This window comes from Physella acuta, unplaced genomic scaffold, assembly GCF_028476545.2.
Source record: "Physella acuta isolate Inbredline_101_S28 unplaced genomic scaffold, ASM2847654v3 ptg001635l, whole genome shotgun sequence".
Classification (NCBI taxonomy): domain Eukaryota; kingdom Metazoa; phylum Mollusca; class Gastropoda; family Physidae; genus Physella; species Physella acuta.
The window spans coordinates 265,688-290,794 of record NW_026733149.1 but is presented as its reverse complement, the minus strand read 5'-3'; the positions used below and the strand labels follow the sequence as shown (position 1 = coordinate 290,794).

Sequence of the window (25,107 nt, the reverse complement as noted above, 5' to 3'; positions counted from 1 at the left end):
ATTTTCCTCCCCCGGATATTTAAATCTGGTAATTTGCACGAGATCAGGTGACGTGTTGGAAATATTTAGCCGAGCCCTCCCCAGCATTTAGCAAGATGGGCGGGTGAGAAGCGGCGCGATTACTTGAAAAGAAACATGGCCAGATAAACCATGCCTTGGTCTGATTGCCCTAAAAGCTTTGGTGCCATCAGCTTGAATACACACGTCTGTTTTAAAAATTCAGTTTCAGTTTTTTATAAGCCAAAATATTTTCTCCCTCCACAAAAAGCAGTTATAAAGATTGGTTAGGACAAGGTTTCAAGTTCTGTTACACAAGATTCAAGTCTTGTTTCTTCCGGTTTTGGTGTGTTCAGTTAATGGATAAAATTACAAAGTGTTTTAGCTGTGGAAAGTGTATTGTTTCTTGATATACACTAAAACAGTTGGAGTGTGTAAAGTCAACTTTTTAAAGGTTCATAGTAGAGACGTCTAACTTTTAAACAAAGTGTTGCTTCTCGTAGAGTTATGACAGTGTCTAGATGTGTCTAGTTGTGTCTAGATATGTCGGAAACGTTTGTAAATCACATAAGACACACGAGACATTCTAGACACACGAGGCATTCTAGACACAAGAGACATTCTAGGCCCAAGAGACATTCTAGACACACTAGACATTCTAGACACACGAGACATTCTAGATCTAGACACAAGAGACATTCTAGACACAAGAGACATTCTAGACACAAGAGACATTCTAGACACAAGAGACATTCTAGACACAAGAGACATTCTAGACACACTATACATTCTAGACACAAGAGACATTCTAGACACACTAGACATTCTAGACACACGAGACATTCTAGACACACGAGACATTCTAGACACACGAGACATTCTAGACAAACGAGACATTCTAGACACAAGAGACATTCTAGACACAAGAGACATTCTAGACACACTAGACATTCTAGTGTCTAGAAACAAGAGATATTCAAGAAAGTTTAGATGGGAGACTATAATGCGAGGAAGGCTGTAATTATGTAAATAAGAATTTTTTTCTTTGCCCCCTGGGATCTCGTCTGGATTGACAACTTTGTTTGGAGACAGCAACCACTTTCTGACGATCTAGAGACAGCAACCACTTTCTGACGACCTAGAGACACCAACCACTTTCTGACGACCTCGTCTAGAGACAGCAACCACTTTCTGACGACCTAGAGACACCAACCACTTTCTGACGACCTAGAGACACCAACCACTTTCTGACGACCTAGTCTAGTGACAGCAACCACTTTCTGACGACCTCGTCTAGAGACACCAACCACTTTCTGACGACCTCGAGACAGCAACCACTTTCTGACGACCTAGAGACACCAACCACTTTCTGACGACCTCGTCTAGAGACACCAACCACTTTCTGACGACCTAGAGACGGCAACCACTTTCTGACGACCTAGAGACAGCAACCACTTTCTGACGACCTAGAGACGGCAACCACTTTCTGACGACCTAGTCTAGAGACAGCAACCACTTTCTGACGACCTAGTCTAGAGACAGCAACCACTTTCTGACGACCTAGTCTAGAGACAGCAACCACTTTCTGACGACCTAGTCTAGAGACAGCAACCACTTTCTGACGACCTAGAGATAGCAACCACTTTCTGACGACCTAGAGACAGCAACCACTTTCTGACGACCTAGAGACAGCAACCACTTTCTGACGACCTAGAGACAGCAACCACTTTCTGACGACCTAGTCTAGAGACAGCAACCACTTTCTGACGACCTAGAGACAGCAACCACTTTCTGACGACCTAGAGACAGCAACCACTTTCTGACGACCTAGTCTAGAGACAGCAACCACTTTCTGACGACCTAGAGACAGCAACCACTTTCTGACGACCTAGAGACAGCAACCACTTTCTGACGACCTAGAGACAGCAACCACTTTCTGACGACCTAGAGACAGCAACCACTTTCTGACAACCTAGAGACAGCAACCACTTTCTGACGACCTAGAGACAGCAACCACTTTCTGACGACCTAGAGACAGCAACCACTTTCTGACGACCTAGAGACAGCAACCACTTTCTGACGACCTAGTCTAGAGACAGCAACCACTTTCTGACGACCTAGAGACGGCAACCACTTTCTGACGACCTAGAGACAGCAACTACTTTCTGACGACCTAGTCTAGAGACAGCAACCACTTTCTGACGACCTAGAGACAGCAACCACTTTCTGACGACCTAAAGACGGCAACCACTTTCTGACGACCTAGAGACAGCAACTACTTTCTGACGACCTAGAGACAGCAACCACTTTCTGACGACCTAGAGACAGCAACCACTTTCTGACGACCTAGAGACAGCAACCACTTTCTGACGACCTAGAGACAGCAACCACTTTCTGACGACCTAGTCTAGTGACAGCAACCACTTTCTGACGACCTAGAGACAGCAACCACTTTCTGACGACCTAGTCTAGAGACAGCAACCACTTTCTGACGACCTAGAGACAGCAAACACTTTCTGACGACCTAGAGACGGCAACCACTTTCTGACGACCTAGAGACAGCAACCACTTTCTGACAACCTAGAGACAGCAACCACTTTCTGACGACCTAGAGACAGCAACCACTTTCTGACGACCTAGAGACAGCAACCACTGTCTGACGACCTAGAGACAGCAACCACTTTCTGACGACCTAGAGACAGCAACTACTTTCTGACGACCTAGTCTAGAGACAGCAACCACTTTCTGACGACCTAGAGACAGCAACCACTTTCTGACGACCTAGCCTAGAGACAGCAACCACTTTCTGACGACCTAGAGACAGCAACCACTTTCTGACAACCTCGTCTAGAGACAGCAACCACTTTCTGACGACCTAGAGACAGCAACCACTGTCTGACGACCTAGAGACAGCAACCACTTTCTGACGATCTAGTCTAGTGACAGCAACCACTTTCTGACGACCTAGAGACACCAACCACTTTCTGACGACCTAGAGACAGCAACCACTTTCTGACGACCTCGTCTAGAGACAGCAACCACTTTCTGACGACCTAGAGACAGCAACCACTTTCTGACGACCTAGAGACAGCAACCACTTTCTGACGACCTAGTCTAGAGACAGCAACCACTTTCTGACGACCTAGAGACACCAACCACTTTCTGACGACCTAGTCTAGAGACAGCAACCACTTTCTGACGACCTCGCCTAGAGACAGCAACCACTTTCTGACGACCTAGAGACAGCAACCACTTTCTGACGACCTAGAGACAGCAACCACTTTCTGACGACCTAGAGACAGCAACCACTTTCTGACGACCTAGTCTAGAGACAGCAACCACTTTCTGACGACCTAGAGACAGCAACCACTTTCTGACGACCTAGAGACAGCAACCACTTTCTGACGACCTAGAGACAGCAACCACTTTCTGACGACCTAGAGACAGCAACCACTTTCTGACGACCTAGTCAAAAAATGAATTTAAAATATTATCTAGATCCCGAGTTGCCAACCCCCGTAGTGTTTTATAAGAATATTCGAGAAAGTTTAGGGGAGATCACTCCCGGTTTATTTTAAATTCATTTTTAAGTGCTTAAACTTTTTAAAAAATAGAATAAAACCTCGTAGAAAAAAGAATTTCACACCAAGAAAACGCAAAAAAAAATGTGTATAGTAGTGCGGAATATTATTAGTACTTTATAAATTTACATGCGTTTTTTTAGAAATCGGAAATAACGAAAATTACTACTTTCGGTCAACGGAAATTACTCAAAAGACGACAGAGAGAATTAGAGCTCTTACTTACATGTGAAATTTCATTTATCTATCTGAAAAAGTACTCAAGTTATAGGCTTTTGAAAAATTGAAAGTAGAAAAAGTTCCACTTCCGGTTATTAGAAATCACTCAAAAGTTGATACGGATCTACGATTTTGATAAAATACTTATATATGAAATTTCATTAACCTAGCTGTAACGGTACTCAAGTTATCGTGTTTACACACGGACACACACACACACACACACACACACGCACACGCATGCACACACACACACATATGGACAAGATTGCAAAACTATGTTTTTTCGACTCAGGGAGGTGTAAAACGTCGAGATTTGCAAAAGTCGTTTTTTTTTGCACGATTACTATACTTTCTCTATACTTCGTACATACGAGACAGTAAAAAGTTCATTAAAAATTTATAAAAAAAAAACGTTTTAATAACAAGCTTTTATGTACTAATGCACTAAAAAGTAGAAAACAAATCATACACTACTATTTAAATAACTATAAAGAAAAGCGTGGGTCACTTTAGTATCTATTGGATACCTTTACTAATGTTTAGGAAGAGACCCACGCTTTTCTTTCTAGTTATTTAAATAATAGTCTATAATTTATTTTAGAGTTGCATGACTAAAAACCATTGCGCACGTAATGAACGTGGTGACGCTGTCTAATAGTCGGAATGGTATGATGAGACAGTCTACTAATTTGGACAAAATTTTAAAATCTAATGAGGCAACCAATTAAGTCAAGTTTAATGTCATGTTGCATTGTCTTCATGTCTCTTTAGTCATGCAACTCTATGGTTCATACAAAAATTTAAAGTACTCAAAAAAATATGCAGTGTAAATATGATTGTTAAAATAAACCGGTAGTGATCTCCCCTAAACTTTCTCGAATATTCTTATATAAAACAACAGGGGATGGTAACTGGGGATATAGTTATGATTTTTAATCCATTGTAAATACTTAAACTTTTAAAAATAGAATAGAATCTCATAAAAAAAACATTGCGCACCAAGCAAACGCCGAATAAAAACGCGTATAATAGTGCGCAATATTATTAGTACTTTAAAAATTTACATTAGTTTTTTGAGAAATCGGAAGTAGCGTAAATTACTACTTCCAGTCAACGGAAATTACTCAAAATTTAACAGAAGGTAGAGAATTAGATCTTTTACTTACATGTGAAATTTCATTTATCTATCTGAAATAGTACTCAAGTTATAGGCTTTTGAAAAATTCAAAGTAGGAAAAGTACCACTTCCGGTTATCGGAAATCGCTCAAAAGTTGATACGGATCTACGATTTTGATAAAATACTTATATATGAAATTTCATCAACCTAGCTGTAACGGTACTCAAGTTATCGTGTTTACACACAGACACACACACGGACAGACACACACACACACAGACATACGGACAAGATTGCAAAATTATGTTTTTCCGTATCAGTGAGGTGTAAAACGTCGAGATTTGTAAAAATCTCGATTTTTTTTTTGCACGATTACAATACTTTCTCTATACTACGTATATACGAGAAAGTAAAAATCAAATACAACGTTTTTTATTACAAGCTTTTATGTAATAATGCATTAAAAAGTAGAAAATAACCTATACACTATTAATTAAATAACTACAAAAAAGCGTGCGTCACTTTATTATCTAATATTTAGGAAGAGACCCATGCTTTTCTTTATAGTTATTTAAATAGTAGGTAATATTTATACTTTATTTTCTACTTTTTAGTGCATTATTACCTAAAATCTTGTAATTAAAACGTTTTTTTGTGAATTTTTTTTTCAGTAATTTAATTTGAAAAAATCTATATATATAATTCTCTTCTGGGATCAGTTAGAAAACAAGCTGCAAGCGCGCCTTTGCAGTCCCCTCTCTTCCTCTCTATCACTATCACTACCACCCCCACCCCACCCCCACATGATCTGGTGAGCGGTGTTCACTCTGTTTACATTTTACAATCATAGAGACGGGTTTGGTGACGGCTATTAGGGGCAGATAATTGAGTTTGAAACGATTTTAAACTTAGAGGAGGTAACTAAGAGGAGGCTGCTTTCACGTGGGGGGGGGGGGGGGGGTTAGTGTTTTTAAGCAAATATTTTCAATGGCAGCATTGGTACTGTCGAATTCATAAATTATAAATTACTGAAAAGTAGAAAAAAACAACAACTAAATAGCGGCGTATGATACGCAGCGGGTCGGCTCGTTTACAATACAGTTGCAAGATAAATAAACCGGGAGTGATCTCCCATAAACTCTCTAGAATATTCTTATATAAAACAACAGGGGATGGGAACTCGGGAAATAGACATGATTTTTAATCAATTTTAAATACTTAAAATTTTAAAAAATAGCATAGAATCTCGTAGAAAAAAGAATTGTACACCAAGTGAACACACAAACATACGGACGAAATTGCAAAACTATGTTTTTCCAACTCAGAGAAGTGTAAAACGTCGAGATTCTCTTTACTTTGTATATACGAGAAAGTAAAAACCATGCGCACATAATGAACGTGATGAAGCGTGTCTATTAGTGTGGAATAGCTTAATAAGACACAGAGGCGTAGCAAGGGGGGGGAGAGGGGGGGGTGCGGACCGCACCGGGTGACACAATTCAGGGGGGGGGTGACACCAATGCAAGAAATAGCAAAATATATAAATAAAATTTTGAGGGGGGGGGGGTGCAAATTGAAATTTTGAGGGGGGGGGGGGGGTGCAAATTGAAATTTTGAGGGGGGGGGGGTGCAAATCAAAAGTTTGAAAGTTTGTCCCCGGGAAGGGTCGCTACGCCTCTGGGGGTGACACCATTAAGTGCCGCACCGGGTGACACCCGACCTCGCTACGCCACTGATGAGACAGCCTACTAATTTGGACACAATTTTAATTAATTCATAAAAAATTAATCAGGCAACCAATTAAGTCAAATTTAATGCCATTTTGCACTGTCTTCTTGTCTTGATCCACATGCCAACGTTGAAACAAATCTGTCATTTAGAAGTGTCCAAAATTTCGCTCGGGCGTTTCGATCTAGACAGACTGACGACAGAGACAGTGAGTTAAATAAAAGCTTATAAAAATCAGCCTAACTTTATTATCATTTACAAAAATTATAATTTTACCTGAACAAAATTGTATAAATTACTTCCCTTTACGTGGCAGATACATTACAAAAATATAATTACGTTTAAAAATTTGCAAATTTGTGTTTGTGCTTATATATATAAATATAAAGACCTAATTACAGTGACGTCATTTTCTTTTTCAGTAGTCTCTGGCGGCGAGCAGGCCCCGCGGAACATCCGGCTCGGATCCTTCCTGCCCATGGGGTCGAGGACAAGCGACGCGTTCTCTGACGAGAATCACGACCACTTTGTCGGCGTCTGGCACTGCAAGTTCAAGACTCCCAAGTTCCTAAAGCGGCTCCGATTTCCTGCGACAATCGAACCTCACAGTAACTGATTCACACATGACCTATTCGACCTCGTAATTTACAGTAAATCATTCACACGTTTGGACACCCGGGCAGCCAAACGAAAGTCTCGAATACCGTTATATGGTTCTAGTGTGTTGGGCTTTCCTGAGTTCACACTGCTCTAATGGGTACCTGACACACAATTAGGAATAGTAAAGTCACCTGGGCATAGAACTGTCCACTCTGATCTCATATGCCAAGATCTTAGGAGTGGTTGATCTCTACCTTATCCGTCAGGTCAGAAAGTGTCACATTGTTTGAATTCCATCAGAAATGAAATCTAGCAGGGAGAAATACTTTCATTGACATTATATCATTTCATGTGACCTGTCACTTCATTCTTCTGACATGCCATTTCATGCCAACAGGTAAAACATATGTCACGTGGCTCTTTTTCGTGGCCTTGGCCTTCATGTACAACGCCGTGGTGATCCCCCTGCGTGGGGTCTTCCCCTACCAAACCGACGACAATGTCCGCTACTGGCTCATCGCTGACTACATATGTGATTTCATCTATCTCATCGACATTTGTCTTTTCAAAGTTAGACTTCGTTTCGCTAATGACGGGATCGTTGAGGTGAGTCTAGGGTCAGGACAGGGACAAACATGTAGGCGTTGAATGTCTAGGGTCAGGACGGTGGAAGGGACAAACCTGTAGACGTTGAATGTCTAGGGTCAGGACAGGGACAAACCTGTAGGCGTTGAATGTCTAGGGTCAGGACGGTGGAAGGGACAAACCTGTAGGCGTTGAATGTCTAGGGTCAGGACAGGGACAAACCTGTAGGCGTTGAATGTCTAGGGTCAGGACAGGGACAAACCTGTAGGCGTTGAATGTCTAGGGTCAGGACGGTGAAAGGGACAAACCTGTCGGCGTTGAATGTCTAGGGTCAGGACAGGGACAAACCTGTAGACGTTGAATGTCTAGGGTCAGGACAGGGACAAACATGTAGACGTTGAATGTCTAGGGTCAGGACAGGGACAAACATGTAGACGTTGAATGTCTAGGGTCAGGACGGTGGAAGGGACAAACCTGTCGGCGTTGAATGTCTAGGGTCAGGACAGGGACAAACCTGTAGACGTTGAATGTCTAGGGTCAGGACAGGGACAAACATGTAGACGTTGAATGTCTAGGGTCAGGACAGGGACAAACATGTAGACGTTGAATGTCTAGGGTCAGGACAGGGACAAACATGTAGACGTTGAATGTCTAGGGTCAGGACAGGGACAAACCTGTCGGCGTTGAATGTCTAGGGTCAGGACAGGGACAAACCTGTAGACGTTGAATGTCTAGGGTCAGGACAGGGACAAACCTGTAGGCGTTGAATGTCTAGGGTCAGGACGGTGGAAGGGACAAACCTGTAGGCGTTGAATGTCTAGGGTCAGGACAGGGACAAACCTGTCGGCGTTGAATGTCTAGGGTCAGGACAGGGACAAATCTGTAGACGTTGAATGTCTAGGGTCAGGACGATGGAAGGGACAAACCTGTAGGCGTTGAATGTCTAGGGTCAGGACAGGGACAAACCTGTCGGCGTTGAATGTCTAGGGTCAGGACAGGGACAAACCTGTAGACGTTGAATGTCTAGGGTCAGGACGGTGGAAGGGACAAACCTGTAGGCGTTGAATGTCTAGGGTCAGGACAGGGACAAACATGTAGGCGTTGAATGTCTAGGGTCAGGACAGGGACAAACCTGTAGGCGTTGAATGTCTAGGGTCAGGACAGGGACAAACCTGTCGGCGTTGAATGTCTAGGGTCAGGACAGGGACAAACCTGTAGACGTTGAATGTCTAGGGTCAGGACAGGGACAAACCTGTAGGCGTTGAATGTCTAGGGTCAGGACAGGGACAAACCTGTAGGCGTTGAATGTCTAGGGTCAGGACAGGGACAAACCTGTAGGCGTTGAATGTCTAGGGTCAGGACAGGGACAAACCTGTAGACGTTGAATGTCTAGGGTCAGGACGGTGGAAGGGACAAACCTGTAGGCGTTGAATGTCTAGGGTCAGGACAGGGACAAACCTGTAGGCGTTGAATGTCTAGGGTCAGGACAGGGACAAACCTGTCGGCGTTGAATGTCTAGGGTCAGGACAGGGACAAACCTGTAGACGTTGAATGTCTAGGGTCAGGACAGGGACAAACCTGTAGGCGTTGAATGTCTAGGGTCAGGACAGGGACAAACATGTAGACGTTGAATGTCTAGGGTCAGGACAGGGACAAACATGTAGGCGTTGAATGTCTAGGGTCAGGACGATGGAAGGGACAAACCTGTAGACGTTGAATGTCTAGGGTCAGGACAGGGACAAACCTGTCGGCGTTGAATGTCTAGGGTCAGGACAGGGACAAACCTGTAGACGTTGAATGTCTAGGGTCAGGACAGGGACAAACCTGTAGGCGTTGAATGTCTAGGGTCAGGACAGGGACAAACCTGTAGGCGTTGAATGTCTAGGGTCAGGACAGGGACAAACATGTAGACGTTGAATGTCTAGGGTCAGGACAGGGACAAACATGTAGACGTTGAATGTCTAGGGTCAGGACAGGGACAAACATGTAGACGTTGAATGTCTAGGGTCAGGACGGTGGAAGGGACAAACCTGTAGGCGTTGAATGTCTAGGGTCAGGACGGTGGAAGGGACAAACCGGTAGACGTTGAATGTCTAGGGTCAGGACGATGGAAGGGACAAACCTGTAGGCGTTGAATGTCTAGGGTCAGGACAGGGACAAACCTGTCGGCGTTGAATGTCTAGGGTCAGGACAGGGACAAATCTGTAGACGTTGAATGTCTAGGGTCAGGACGATGGAAGGGACAAACCTGTAGGCGTTGAATGTCTAGGGTCAGGACAGGGACAAACCTGTCGGCGTTGAATGTCTAGGGTCAGGACAGGGACAAACCTGTAGACGTTGAATGTCTAGGGTCAGGACAGGGACAAACCTGTCGGCGTTGAATGTCTAGGGTCAGGACAGGGACAAACCTGTAGGCGTTGAATGTCTAGGGTCAGGACAGGGACAAACATGTAGAGGTTGAATGTCTAGGGTCAGGACAGGGACAAACCTGTAGACGTTGAATGTCTAGGGTCAGGACAGGGACAAACCTGTCGGCGTTGATGGTAATCTGCAGGTGGTGATCTAACTGATACTTCATCTCCTTTACAGACTAATAGAGCAGCGATCAGACAGCATTACATGAAGAAATGGATGTTTAAGGTTAGTGAACATAAGGATGCTTTATCTTAGGAAACATCAATATGTTTAAGGATAGTATAAACCAAGATGTTTTAGGTTAGTAGGTATCTGGATCTTTAACTTGACTTAGTCCTCTTTGCTCCTTATGGAACATAGGGCCTCCACCATATCCTTATGGAACATAAGGCCTCCACCATATCCTTATGGAACATAGGGCCTCCACCATATCCTTATGGATCATAAAGCCTCCACCATATCCTTATGGATCATAAAGCCTCCACCATATCCTTATGGAACATAAGGCCTCCACCATATCCTTATGGAACATAGGGCCTCCACCATATCCTTATGGATCATAAAGCCTCCACCATATCCTTATGGATCATAAAGCCTCCACCATATCCTTATGGAACATAGGGCCTCCACCATATCCTTATGGAACATAAGGCCTCCACCATATCCTTATGGAACATAGGGCCTCCACCATATCCTTATGGAACATAAGGCCTCCACCATATCCTTATGGAACATAGGGCCTCCACCATATCCTTTTTGTCCGACCCCAAGACATCCCTGTGGGCTTCAATTCATCGAGTAGGCTCCGCCTCCAGGTCTGCCTTTGATGCCTTATCTTCCGCTTTCCCTTGGGATTCCACTCGCTAGCAGCTGGCGTGTCACATTAGAGTTAGTCGTTCGCAGTGTGTGTCCCACCCAGCGCCACTTTGTACTTTACGCTAGTGAATATCTACCATATATATCTTGATGTTTAATATCATTGAACATATGGGTGTTTGACAGCCTGTACTGTAATCGATTGACCAGACAAAATGCTATTCTCAACAGTTTGACATCATGTCATTGATGCCACTTGATCTGTTCTATTTGATCCAAGATGTTGGTGTCAACTCCTGGCTCAGATTGCCACGAATGTTAAAGGTCAGTACAAGGTCATCTTAATCACTTTGATGAAGGTCAAGTTGGTAGGTACTTAAATTTGTTGAAAGTCAAATATTGCAAGTTTTTGAAGGTCATATATTGCTAGTTGTTGAAGGTCATATATTGCTAGTCGTTGAAGGTCATATATTGCTAGTTGTTGAAGGTCATATATTGCCCCTTGTTTGCAGATCCAAACCTACTGGGAGTTCTATGAACGCTGTGACCAGGCTTCAAGGTCCTCCGCTCACGCAATCAGGTATGTGCAGATGTGTGTACTGTCTATCTACCTGCGCACGAGATGGCATACCTGTCAGGTAGTTGTTAGACTAAAAGACAGGCAGGTTGTGGGTGGCTGGCTAGTTGTTAGACTAAAAGAGGCAGATTGTGGGTGGCTGGCTTAGTGTACCCTAGGTTGGGAAGGTGTAGGTGTAGGAAAATCTTAGCTATTTATCTTTTTAAGTATTTCGGAAAGTTAGACGACATGTATTCTTCTACTAAAATATGCAGAATGGACTATTTCTTCCCATGCATACATGCAGACATATACCAAGAAAGTCACGCAGGCATAAACAAACACACATTTTACAATAACGCTGATTGATGAGTTTTATGTGTGCAAAATTTGTGCGGAATTGTCTGTGCGCGGAATTTTTTGTGTGCGTAAATATGTCTCTTTGTGGCACATTTTCTTTTTCTTCACAATTTTGTTTGCACAAATTCCCATTGCCTTTTTTTCCGTTGCACATTTTTGTTGTGCACTTTTCTGGGAACTCAACCATATGTATGCCTCTCTCAATTGGATACAAAATATTATAAAATTGAGGTAATAGAGTACGCCTGATCAAGATAACACCAATCGGTATCGTGATATTTATATATCGTGACCTCAGGATTTTTTGTCCAAAAAATTATTCCACACACGGAAAATAATGTAGTAGGTGTCCTGACATCGTATACCAAATTTCATCTCCATCAGTCAAGAATTATGCAAATTATGACATGTGTAAAAAAAATGTACAACGTGTCACATTAGAGTAAAATGTCAGTAACACCTGATGCTATTTACAAATTATTAGAATCTGGTGGAATCTAAAAGTAATTAAATAAATGTTTTACATTTTGGAATATTTTCTACAAATTAAAGTCAATGTTAAAAATGTAAAGCAATTTAAATAAATCGGGAGTGATCTCCCCTAAACTTTCTCGAATATTCTTATATAAAACAACAGGGGATGGCAACTCGGGATATAGACATGATTTTTAATCCATTTTAAGTACTTAAACTTTTTAAAATAGAATAGAATCTCATAGAAAAAAGAATTGCACACCAAGCGAACGTCAAAACTCGTCAGTCTGTCGTCAGTCTGTCGTCTGTCTAGATCGAAACGCCGGAGTGAAAATTCGGACACTTCTACTTGACCGATACGATTCACATTTCGCACGTGGGTCAAGACATGAAGACAATGAAATCTGAAATTAAATTTGACTTAAGTGGATGCCTAATTAATTTTTTTATGAATTATTTAAAATTTTGACCGAATTAGTAGGCATTTCTATCCAACCACACCACACGCGTCATCACGTTCAATAGCGCGTCATCACTTTCAATAGGCGCGCAATGGTTTTTAGTCATGAAACTCTATTGTAAATAAAAACATGTAAAGTACACAATTTTTTTTCATAAAAACGTTTTAATAACAAACTTTTATGTACTAATGCACTAAACAGGAGAAAATAAAGTATAGACTACTATTTAAATAACTATAAAGAAAAGCGTGGGTCTCTTCCTAAACATTAGTAAAGGTATCCAATAGATACCAAAATGAACCACTCTTTTCTTTATAGTTATTTAAATAGTAGTCTTTAATTTTCTACTTTTCAGTGCATTAGTACATAAAAGCTTGTCATTAAAACGTTTTTTTATGAAATTTTTTCACCTTTTTAATGCATTATTACATAAAAACGTTTTATAAGGATTTTTTTATTTATGCATTTTATGCAATCATATTTACAATGCTTATATTTCAGTATATATTGAAAGTTTTCTGACGAACATTTTTGTATAAGGCTATTGGTCTGAATTCTACCAGGTCCGAAAAAGTGCACTATATCTAGTATGCACATGTTTTACCATAAACTTTTTTTTCTATATGAGCCATCAAAATTCCCTCGCGAATAAAGTTTCATTATTACATTGAAAATAAATACAGAAAATATGGTGGGAATTTTATTAAAAATTTAAAAAAAGTATTTGGCATTTTAGTGTAAAAAAATTGCGAACTGAGAAAACAGAAAAAAAATCAAAACTAGAATAGAAAAACACAATTTCTGTGTGATTAGTAAAGCCAGTTGAAAGCTTTGAATGTGCTCGATTTGACGGAAATTACAAATATCGAATACACTAGAATTCCAGCTTTCCAATAATGCCAAAAATAATGCCGGCTGCCAAACATTTCGTAGCGACCGTGTGTTATTCGAAAATCTTATTGATCTTTAATACATAGGGTTATAAAATATTTTTAAAAATTCAATCTTTTTTTCTCATTTAAGTTTTTATTTTCTGAATTAAGAATTGGACAAAGAATCCAAAATGGGAAAAACACATTATGACAAAAAATATGAATTTCGGTGATTTGTATCTTGCGCATATGCCCTTAAAATCATAGGTAATTTATTTAGAATTTTTTACATACACTCATGATTCTAATACTTTGTCAATTTTTTATTTAAGAAAATAATAACTTTAATAAGAAAAAAATTGTGTGTGTTTAAAATACCAATTTACGACCATATTAATTAAAAACTAATAAATTTTCCAAATCTTACAAGCTCTCTATGAAAAGTTTTATGCCCGTCATTATACTGTATTTGCATCATTGGAAAGCTGGATTTCTCATGCATTTGATAATCTTAATTTCCATCATCTCGGAAACACCCAAAGCTTACAATCGGACTTCCAGTTTACACAGATATAGTATTTTCATGACCTAAATTTTCTTTACTTTTGGTTGTTTTTCTCAGTTCGCACGCTTTTAACACTTAAAAGCCTGCTTGTTTTTAATTTGATAAACAATGCCCACCATATTTTCAGTAATTGTACCTCATGCGAAAATACAACTTTTGTCACGAGTGAATTTTGATGGCTTTTATAGAAAAAAGTATTTGGTAATTAATATGCAAATTTTGAAACTTTTAAATACTAAAAAGGCTACGATATTTTAGACATTGTGAAATTCTTACTAGTAGCTATTTCAAACAGTTGTCGTGACAAAATTTTTAATATATACTGAAATATAAGTTGTTAAAATTTGATTGCTATAAGTGCATAAATAAAAAAAAAGCCATAACATTTTTTAAAAGTACCGAAAAATTAAAAATGGCGGAGGTTTTTTGGGTAACCATGACGACCAAAATTGTTTTCAACCTTTATTTGCTGCTTAATACTTACTTTCATGTGCCAAACATGATAACAGTATTCAAAAGGCTTTAGATCTTAAATGGTAAAAAAAATAGAAAAAAAACTAGCATATCCCCTTAGGCTTAATGAATAGTTCAATTGTTTATTCAACAGCACGGGAAATCTATGATGGCATATCTAGAAAGAAGGCTAAGCCCCCTACTGTTATTAAAATTTATATTTTAGTTTTGAAGCTTGAGGGAAATAAGACATACAAAGTTGTGGATTCATAGTTTAAAAAAAACGTCCACCCCCTCTCTCCCCCACAACAGTTATCAATCTGATAAATTTATTAGGAAAGTAAAATAGCTTGCATCGACGACTGCATCACTTGAGGAGACCAAGTCTTTATTGGAATAAATTGCAAATTCACTAAGTTTACATAATTTTTTCCCCTGTACAATAGCACTTTGACTAAAGTTATCTCTGCCTTCCACTAATTTTAAAAGGAAAGCTATGTTGTACATTCTCTACTTATTCTATCATTCAATGCCAAGTTGTCAAATATTTGTATTAGCTGTAGCCATTCATGTACTCCCGATTATTTTTTGGGTACAATTGGAGATGTTTAACGTAATTTTAATTTTTATACAGTTATATACTATGTCAGCAAAGAACATATTATTTTGGTTAACTGTCTCATCATTTTGGTATCTGAAATTCTACTTAATATACATTTTAAAAATGTAGTTCTTTTTAAGTTTTTTTTTTTATTTTGCAATTTTGTCATTTTCCACTTGTTTTTTTTTTTCGAAAAATAAAAACGACCATAACGTTTTTTTTTGTAGTTTTAAATGACTTTAAAAAAAAAGAGATTAATTTTTTATGACTGGAAAAATGAGCCGGGAGATTACATAGTTTGAAGCAATTTTACCAATTTCTGCACTTCATTTTTATCTTTGAAAATATTGGTTCTAAAATTGACATTTTTGAAGATAGGTTTTGTATTAGCAATTTTTGTCCTTTTAAAAATCATTTATTTATTGAGATATTTTCATAACGTTTGTGTCATGGGGGTAAGAGTAAAAAGTTCTTTCAGGAGAAACTCGCTATGGATGTCTACAATAAATAGTTAATTTCGTTTTGGACTACCTAACATTAGAATGTGTGATATTTATTTCTCTTTCTTTCAATATACGATGCACTCAATGAAAAGTATTGATGTCCCTCGTTGAAAATGAAGGAAACGCAACTTTATCTACGAAGAAATGGGCGCGTCATTTCTTAACAAAATTGGGTGGACAAATCGTACATTATACGTTGCTACTATTGGTTTCATTTCTAAGTTTTAAAGAGTCATCTATTCACAAATCCTGAGTAAATCCTTCAGATTTACGTTGGCAAAAAAGCACCACCCCCCCCCCCCCCGCTTCCAACCAAATCTTGGAAATTCACTTACAAACTCTAACACACACATTCCACAGACACACACACAGACACACACACACACTCAAACGCATTCATACACTTGCCACATACACAAACTGACACAATGCCGTGTTTGACTCGCCACAGACACAAACTGACACACACACAAACTGACACAATGTCGTGTTTGACTCGCCACAGACACAAACTGACACAATGCCGTGTTTGACTCGCCACAGACACAAACTGACACACACACAAACTGACACAGACACAAACTGACACAGACACAAACTGACACAATGCCGTGTTTGACTCGCCACAGACACAAACTGACACACACACAAACTGACACAGACACAAACTGACACAGACACAAACTGACACAGACACAAACTGACACAATGCCGTGTTTGACTCGCCACAGACACAAACTGACACACACACAAACTGACACACACACAAACTGACACAGACACAAACTGACACAATGCCGTGTTTGCATACAGGATCGTGAAGACTATGGCCTACATGTTGTTTCTCATTCACATCGAGACGTGCGGCTACTACGCCATGTCCGTTCACGAGGGCATCGGATCCAACGAGTGGGTTTATAACGGCAAAGGCATCGCGTAAGTCATGTGTCCTACTTGTTCCTAAACTGTTTAAATTGTAATTTTTTCAACGTTTTAATACTTTCAATTTGATCTTGTTCCTAAACTGTTCAAATTTTAATCTTCTCAACGTTTTAAAACTTTTAATTTGATCTTGTTCCTAAACTGTTCAAATTTTAATCTTCTCAACGTTTTAAAACTTTTAATTTGATCTTGTTCCTAAACTGTTCAAATTTTAATCTTCTCAACGTTTTAAAACTTTTAATTTGATCTTGTTCCTAAACTGTTCAAATTTTAATCTTCTCAACGTTTTAAAACTTTTAATTTGATCTTGTTCCTAAACTGTTCAAATTTTAATCTTCTCAACGTTTTAAAACTTTTAATTTGATCTTGTTCCTAAACTGTTCAAATTTTAATCTTCTCGACGTTTTAAAACTTTTAATTTGATCTTGTTCCTAAACTGTTCAAATTTTAATCTTCTCAACGTTTTAAAACTTTTAATTTGATCTTGTTTCTAAACTGTTCAAATTTTAATCTTCTCAACGTTTTAAAACTTTTAATTTGATCTTGTTCCTAAACTGTTCAAATTTTAATCTTCTCAACGTTTTAAAACTTTTAATTTGATCTTGTTCCTAAACTGTTCAAATTTTAATCTTCTCAACGTTTTAAAACTTTTAATTTGATCTTGTTCCTAAACTGTTCAAATTTTAATCTTCTCAACGTTTTAAAACTTTTAATTTGATCTTGTTCCTAAACTGTTCAAATTTTAATCTTCTCAACGTTTTAAAACTTTTAATTTGATCTTGTTCTTAAACTGTTCAAATTTTAATCTTCTCAACGTTTTAAAACTTTTAATTTGATCTTGTTCCTAAACTGTTCAAATTTTAATCTTCTCAACGTTTTAAAACTTTTAATTCGACTTTGTTTCTAAACTGTTATAACTTTGATCTTATGAATTACAAATATGATTAGCAACAATTACATTAGTGGCTGTATTTTGTGTCACTACACCGTTTATACTTAGATTTATCGTGGTAATTATAGAGGGCGTATACAGACACACACATGGCAATATGCAGACACAGGGTTATAGTTAGAAATTGACGATCCCGCAACATTACTTCTAGGTTTTCTAGAGTTTTCACAACATTACCTCCAGGTTGAGTTTTTTATTTGCAGATGTTTTCAATTCCCCAGATACATTCGCTGTTTTTATCTGGCCACTAAAACAGCGACATCTATCGGCAACAACCCGACCCCCCAAAACATGAATGAATATATGTTTATGACTTTTTATTGGTTGTCTGGGGTTTTTGTTTTTGCAATGTTGATCGGTCAGGTAAATTTTTATATAGTAAATTTATAGCCTCCCCAGGTATATCCGCTGTTTTTTATGTAGTAACTATAGCTTCCCCAGGTATATCCGCTGTTTTTTATGTAGTAAATATGGCTTCCCCAGGTATATCCGCTGTTTTTTTATGTAGTAACTATGGCTTCAACAGGTATATCCGCTGTTTTTTATGTAGTAAATATGGCTTCCCCAGGTATATCCGCTGTTTTTTTATGTAGTAACTATGGCTTCAACAGGTATATCCGCTGTTTTTTATGTAGTAACTATGGCTTCCCCAGGTATATCCGCTGTTTTTTGTAGTAACTATGGCTTCACCAGGTATATTCGCTGTTTTTTATGTAGTAACTATGGATTCCTCAATTATATCCGCTGTTGCTGTTTTCTTTATTGTAGTAACTATGGCTTCCCCAGGTATATTCGCTGTTTTTATTTGGCTACGAAAACAGCCACGTCGATTGGAAACAACCCGACTCCACAAAACATTAAGGAATATCTCTTCATGACCGTCTACTGGCTCTCTGGGGTCTTTGTTTTTGCTTTACTCATCGGCCAGGTAATCACACACATTTCACCTCTCAAAACTCACAATTTTCTACCTTTCGAAAATTACTCGAAAAATTCTGATCAAATGATTTTAAATGAGAATTTTCAAAATTCAAATGCCACGTTTCCAAAAGCAACAAGCCTTAAAATTTGCCATTGTCAAAATATTGCTTTTTGTTTTACAAGCTTTTATTTAATTTGCTTCCTCGTCCAGTCTGTCGACAGTCTGTCTATCTGTCGTCATAGATTGAAAAGCACGAGCAAAATTTCGGGCACTTCTAACAGACGGATTCATTTAAAAGTTGACACGTGGGTCAAGACATAAAGACAATGCAGTTTGACATTACATTTTACTTAATTGGATACTTAATTAATTTTTTATGAATTAATTAAAATGTTATCCAACTATTCCGCATCATTATACGGCGTTTTCATGTTCATTAGGTACGCAATATTTTTTAGTCATGCAACTCTATTGAAAATTAAAAAATTTAAAGTACTGAAAAAGAATAATTTAAAAAACGTTTTAATAAGTTTTATGTAATAATGCACTAAAAAGTAGAAAATAAACTCTTTAAATATACAATAGTACATAACTATTTAAATAACTATAAAGAAGAGCGTGGGTCTCTTCCTAAATATTGGTAAAGGTATCCAATAGATAATAAAGTAACCCATGCTGTTCTTTAGTTTTTAAATAGTAGTGTATTATGTATTTCAACAAAATCATTTGATTTGTCATTTTTAGTGCATTATTACGTAAAAGCTTGTTGTTGGCGTAAATTTGTTTTCAAAATATTTTTAAATGTTTTCCGGTATTCACCGCAGCTATAAATAGATATATGTGCCACTTACATTGCTTTTAGTGTAACTGTAGAGCTTTTGATTCAGTAGAAATTTTAGCGCTGTCTTCCAAGAAAATTATGACTTTAAAATTTCATAAATATCTTTATTCTACAGTAAATGTTTTTTATCCTATCGTAAACTAGCTTTATTCTAACAAAAATGTCTTTATTCTACCGTATACTGCTTTATCCTACCTAAATTGCTTTATTCAACCATAAAAAGCTTTATCGTACCATACATGGCTTTATCCTACGATAAATGTTTTTATCCTACTGTGTATCATCAGTATGCAATAGGGCAGATAGGTCATTGATCCATACATGAGATAGGTCATTGGCCCATCCCTCTGATAGGTCATTAGGGGTCATCCATAAATGACGTCACGCTTTTTTGGACGATTTTTACCACCCCCCTCCCCTCCGTCACACATCGTAACAAAAAGCTAGACCCCCCCCTAAAATGACGTCACACCTCAGCCTACAACCCCCCCCCCTTTTAAATTGCAGTTGAATTTTTTTTTAAACATGGATATTTTTCCAAAATATTGTCTGAACTCTGTCAAAATAGAGTATTTTAATCAATGGTTATTACAATTGATTAAAACAGTTTTCAAAAACGCGAAATAACGTCTAAAATTAGTTTTCTAATATTGCTTTTTTATAATACAAAGGTATGACGTAGCACCATCTGAACCTCCCCTCCCCCTCATCCTACACCGTCACAAAATTACGGACCCCCTCCCCCCTACGAGTGTGAAGTCATTTATGGACGACCCCTTAGCCCATCCATCAGAAAGGTCATTGGTCCATCCATTAGATAGGTCATTGGTCCATCCATCAGATAGGTCATTGGTCCGTCTATCAGATAGGTCATTGGTCCATCTATCAGATAGGTCATTGGTCCATCCATCAGATAGGTCATTGGTCCATCCATCAGATAGGTCATTGGCCCATCCATCAGATAGGTCATTGGTCCATCCATCATATAGGTCATTGGTCCATCCATCAGATAGGTCATTGGTCCATCCATCAGATCCGAGATATCGTTGAGGCAGCAGGGATGGTCAAGGACAACTACCGCAAGAAGATGGACTCGTGCCTGTGGTACATGCAGTCAATCAACCTGCCACAGGAGATGAAGGACAAGGTCAGGGAGTGGTTTCTCTACAACTGGAATCAGCAAAAGACGATCGGTAACACACACACACACACACACACACACACACACACACATATATATATATATATATATATATATATATATATATATATATATATATATATATATATCTAATATATAAAGCTCAATTCTGTATGTAATAAGTTTGTTTGTCGTTGACATACTTCTATGGATTTAAGTGTTAGACTATTAAAAAAAATAACAAAAATTCTAATTATGTCTGAAAATTATTTATATTTAGTCCTTTAGCACTTACTTCCCTTTGATAAATTAGGAAAACACAATTACTTCCCTTTATAAAACATTGCATTAGTGGAAAAGAATGTACTTTTTATTACTTTGCTTTGGTGTTGGGAAAAAAATAATTACATAATTAGCGGGGATTGATCAAGTGCAAATGTTGTAGGTATTTTACGAATAAGCTTGGAATATTATAATTGTTCATTTGGTTTGGTTTGGCACCTACGTTCGTTTAAGTGAGTGCAAAAGACTATGAATAAGTTGGGGTACTGTAGTCGATTATTAAGCTGAAACAGGCGATTCTGCCCCGGGCTAGACTGTGAGCACTTGGCGTTTATGTTCGCGTTAGTGTTTTCTTTGTGTTTAGGTTGGGTTTGCGTTAGTGGTTGCGTTTGGATTTGGTTTTTTTTCGTTTGCTTTTTCGTTTGTGTTTTTTTCTTTGGGTTTGTGTTTGTGGTTGGTTTTGCGTTTGGATTTGGTTTGTTTTCGTTTGCTTTTTCGTTTGTTTTTTTCTTTGTGTTCGTATTGGTGTTTGTGGTTGTGGTTGGGTTTGTTGTTAGGTTTTTGTTTTCGTTTGCTTTTTTGTTTGTTTTTTCTTTGTGTTTGTATTGGTGTTTGTGATGGTGGTTGGGTTTGTTAGGTTTTTGTTTTCGTTTGTATTTGTAATTGTGTTAGCATTATGTTTGCGTTTTGTTGTTTTGGTTGGTTGTGGTTTGGGTGGGCAATGCCGGGTTTATGATGATTACTAAACACACAGGTAATGGTCTTTTAACAGAAAGGTTTTTCACAGAAGCCAGAGCAGGGCCTGGCCGGGACGGCTAGTATATATATATATATATATATATATATATATATATATATATATATATATATATATATATAATGAAATGTACTCTGTGACTCTGTATGTATGTATGCTTCTGGAAGACATGCTTGAAGTAAAAAATGACTTGAAAGCCGTTGCGTAATATTTATTAAGTTTTCATTTTTGTACTACAATCTAAATTTATGTCTAAAAAATAAATATTAATGTGTTTTTTTTAAGGTTTTCATTTTTGCAAACTTATCATTTTAATTGACGTAATGTAAAGAACAAAATCATATTAAATGCATCACTGTTCACACAAATTCTAATTCTGACTCAAAAAAGTGTACAAATTAATTCCCTTAGTACATATTTCTATCCTTGATAAATTACGGGAAAAAATATTACATCGGTAAAAAATACTTTTTAATAGTTGGTTTTTACGTTAAAAAAATTATATAATTAGCATGGATTGATAAAGTGCAATGCTGTAGATGAAACGGCGTTATTTTAAATACTGCCCAATATTTATTTTATGCACTGAAAGTACTGTTTACTAATTATTAGTTTTAAATCAATAACTGTTTAGAAGCCGCTATGTCCGCCGGCGCCCCGACCTAGTGCGATGTGGCTCCCTGTGGCTTGCCGTGAGTGCTATGGCGCCTACGTTCGTTTTATTGAATGCAACAGACTATGGATAAAATGGGTTTTTAGGGGGGGGGGGGGTCCGCCCCGGCAGGGTGCGATTTGGCGTCCTGGGCTATACTGTGAGCACTATGCATTTATGTTTGCGTTTAAGTTTGTGTTTAAGTTTGCGTTTATGTTTGCATTATTTTCTGCCTTATTGTTTATATTTGCGTTTGGGTTTGTATTTATGTTTTTCTTTGCGTTAGAGTTACGTTTGCGTTTATTTTGTGTTTTGGTTTTGGTTGGTTGTTGTTAGGGTTAAGTTTAGAGTTAGGTTTAAAGTTATGTGTTATTTTCTCAAACGTCCATATTTGCATATAAACATTTAATTGGAAACGTAAAATATTTATTTATAAATAATAAATTTTATAAATAAAATATTTAAAATAATAATAAAATATATAAATGAATTAAAGTGACCGAAAGAGCTTAGCATTACCCGTGAGTAAGTGAACGAAGTGAAGATCCCCACCCTTCGCTAGTCCTACACCCCCACCCTTCACTGGACCTACACCCCCACCCTTCACTGGGCCTACACCCCCACCTTTTACTGGGCCTACAACCCCACCTTTCACTGGGCCTACACCCCCACCCTTCGCTAGACCTACACCCCCACCCTTCACTGGGCCTACACCCCCACCTTTCACTGGGCCTACACCCCCACCCTTCGCTAGACCTACATCCCCACCCTTCGCTAGACCTACACCCCCACCCTTCACTGGGCCTACACCCCCACCCTTCACTGGGCCTACACCCCCACCCTTCACTGGGCCTACACCCCCACCCTTCACTGGGCCTACACCCCCACCCTTCACTGGGCCTACACCCCAACCCTTCACTAGGCTTACACCCCCACCCTTCACTGGGCCTACACCCCCACCCTTCACTAGGCCTACACCCCCACCCTTCACTGGGCCTACACCCCCACCCTTCACTGGGCCTACACCCCCACCCTTCACTGGGCCTACACCCCCACCCTTCATTGGGCCTAAACCCCCACCCTTCACTGGGCCTACACCCCCACCCTTCACTGGGCCTACACCCCCACCCTTCACTAGGCTTACACCCCCACCCTTCACTGGGCCTACACCCCCACCCTTCACTAGGCCTACACCCCCACCCTTCACTGGGCCTACACACCCACCCTTCACTGGGCCTACACCCCCACCCTTCACTGGGCCTACACCCCCCCCTTCACTAGGCCTACACCCCCACCCTTCACTGGGCCTACAGCCCCCCCCCCTTCACTAGGCCTACACCCCCACCCTTCACTGGGCCTACACCCCCACCCTTCACTGGGCCTACACCCCCACCCTTCACTTGGCCTACAACTCCACCCTACACTGGGCCTACACCCCCACCCTTCACTGGGCCTACACCCCCACCCTTCACTGGGCCTACAGCCCCACCCTTCACTGGGCCTACACCCCCACCCTTCACTAGGCCTACACCCCCACCCTTCACTGGGCCTACACCCCCACCCTTCACTGGGCCTACACCCCCACCATTCACTGGGCCTACACCCCCACCCTTCACTGGGCCTACACCCCCACCCTTCTCTGGGCCTACACCCCCACCCTTCACTAGGCCTACACCCCCACCCTTCACTGGGCCTACACCCCCACCCTTCACTGGGCCTACACCCCCACCCTTCACTGGGCCTACACCCCCACCCTTCACTGGGCCTACACCCACACCCTTCACTGGGCCTACACCCCCACCCTTCACTGGGCCTACACCCCCACCCTTCACTGGGCCTACACCCCCACCCTTCACTGGGCCTACACCCCCACCCTTCACTGGGCCTACACCCCCACCCTTCACTGGGCCTACACCTCCACCCTTCACTAGGCCTACACCCCCACCCTTCACTGGGCCTACACCCCACCCTTCACTAGACCTACACCCCCACCCTTCACTAGACCTTCACCCCCACCCTTCACTGGGCCTACACCCCCACCCTTCACTGGGCCTACACCCCCACCCTTCACTGGGCCTACACCCCCACCCTTCACTGGGCCTACACCTCCACCCTTCACTAGGCCTACACCTCCACCTACAATGGGCCTACACCCCCATCCTTCACTGGGCCATTATTTCTGCTTTCAATGCAAATATTTAGAGTTAAATATAGAGATGTGGTAGATTATTAAAAACCACATGTGGTAGATTATTAAAAACCACATGTGATAGATTATTAAAAACCACATGTGGTAGATTATTAAAAACCACATGTGATAGATTATTAAAAACCACATGTGGTAGATTATTAAAAACCCTGATAAGATTGATAGCTAGTTATAAAACCAGATGTGGCAGATAGATTGTTAAAAGCCACAAAGTTGACTCGAAGTCTGTAGCTTTAGCATGTTGTCCCACAATGAATGGAGGTGACCAAATGAGAGGGCACATTTAATCCCAATTTTCCCTCTTCCCACCCTGGCCAGATGAGAGGTCACTTGTGGTTTCCCTGCCCAAGAAGCTCCAGACTGACCTGGCAATAAACGTCCACTTCAACACACTCAGCAAGGTCCAGCTGTTCCAGGACTGTGAGAGAAATCTTTTGTACGACCTCGTCCTCAAGCTCAAGCCCATTCTCTACCTGCCTGGCGATTACATCTGTCAGAAGGT

At 39.9% G+C, this 25,107-nt stretch overlaps 1 protein-coding gene across 6 annotated transcripts in view; it reads left to right on the top strand.

Moving 5' to 3' along the window:
• The window catches only part of LOC131929466 (potassium/sodium hyperpolarization-activated cyclic nucleotide-gated channel 1), an 83,485-nt gene that overhangs the window by 38,662 nt on the left and 19,716 nt on the right, over window positions 1-25,107 (top strand). For 3 of the 6 annotated variants that reach the window (XM_059285700.1, XM_059285695.1, XM_059285696.1), the window contains exons 5-13: window positions 7,069-7,254; window positions 7,644-7,852; window positions 10,421-10,471; window positions 11,294-11,386; window positions 11,575-11,642; window positions 16,721-16,843; window positions 18,588-18,729; window positions 20,574-20,757; window positions 24,924-25,105. In XM_059285700.1, the coding sequence (XP_059141683.1) occupies window positions 7,069-7,254; window positions 7,644-7,852; window positions 10,421-10,471; window positions 11,294-11,386; window positions 11,575-11,642; window positions 16,721-16,843; window positions 18,588-18,729; window positions 20,574-20,757; window positions 24,924-25,105 (1,238 nt within the window). Of the gene's footprint in view, window positions 1-7,068; window positions 7,255-7,643; window positions 7,853-10,420; window positions 10,472-11,293; window positions 11,387-11,574; window positions 11,643-16,720; window positions 16,844-18,022; window positions 18,165-18,587; window positions 18,730-20,573; window positions 20,758-24,923; window positions 25,106-25,107 lie in introns of all 6 variants that reach the window. The other 3 variants (XM_059285697.1, XM_059285698.1, XM_059285699.1) reach the window with 3 other exon arrangements.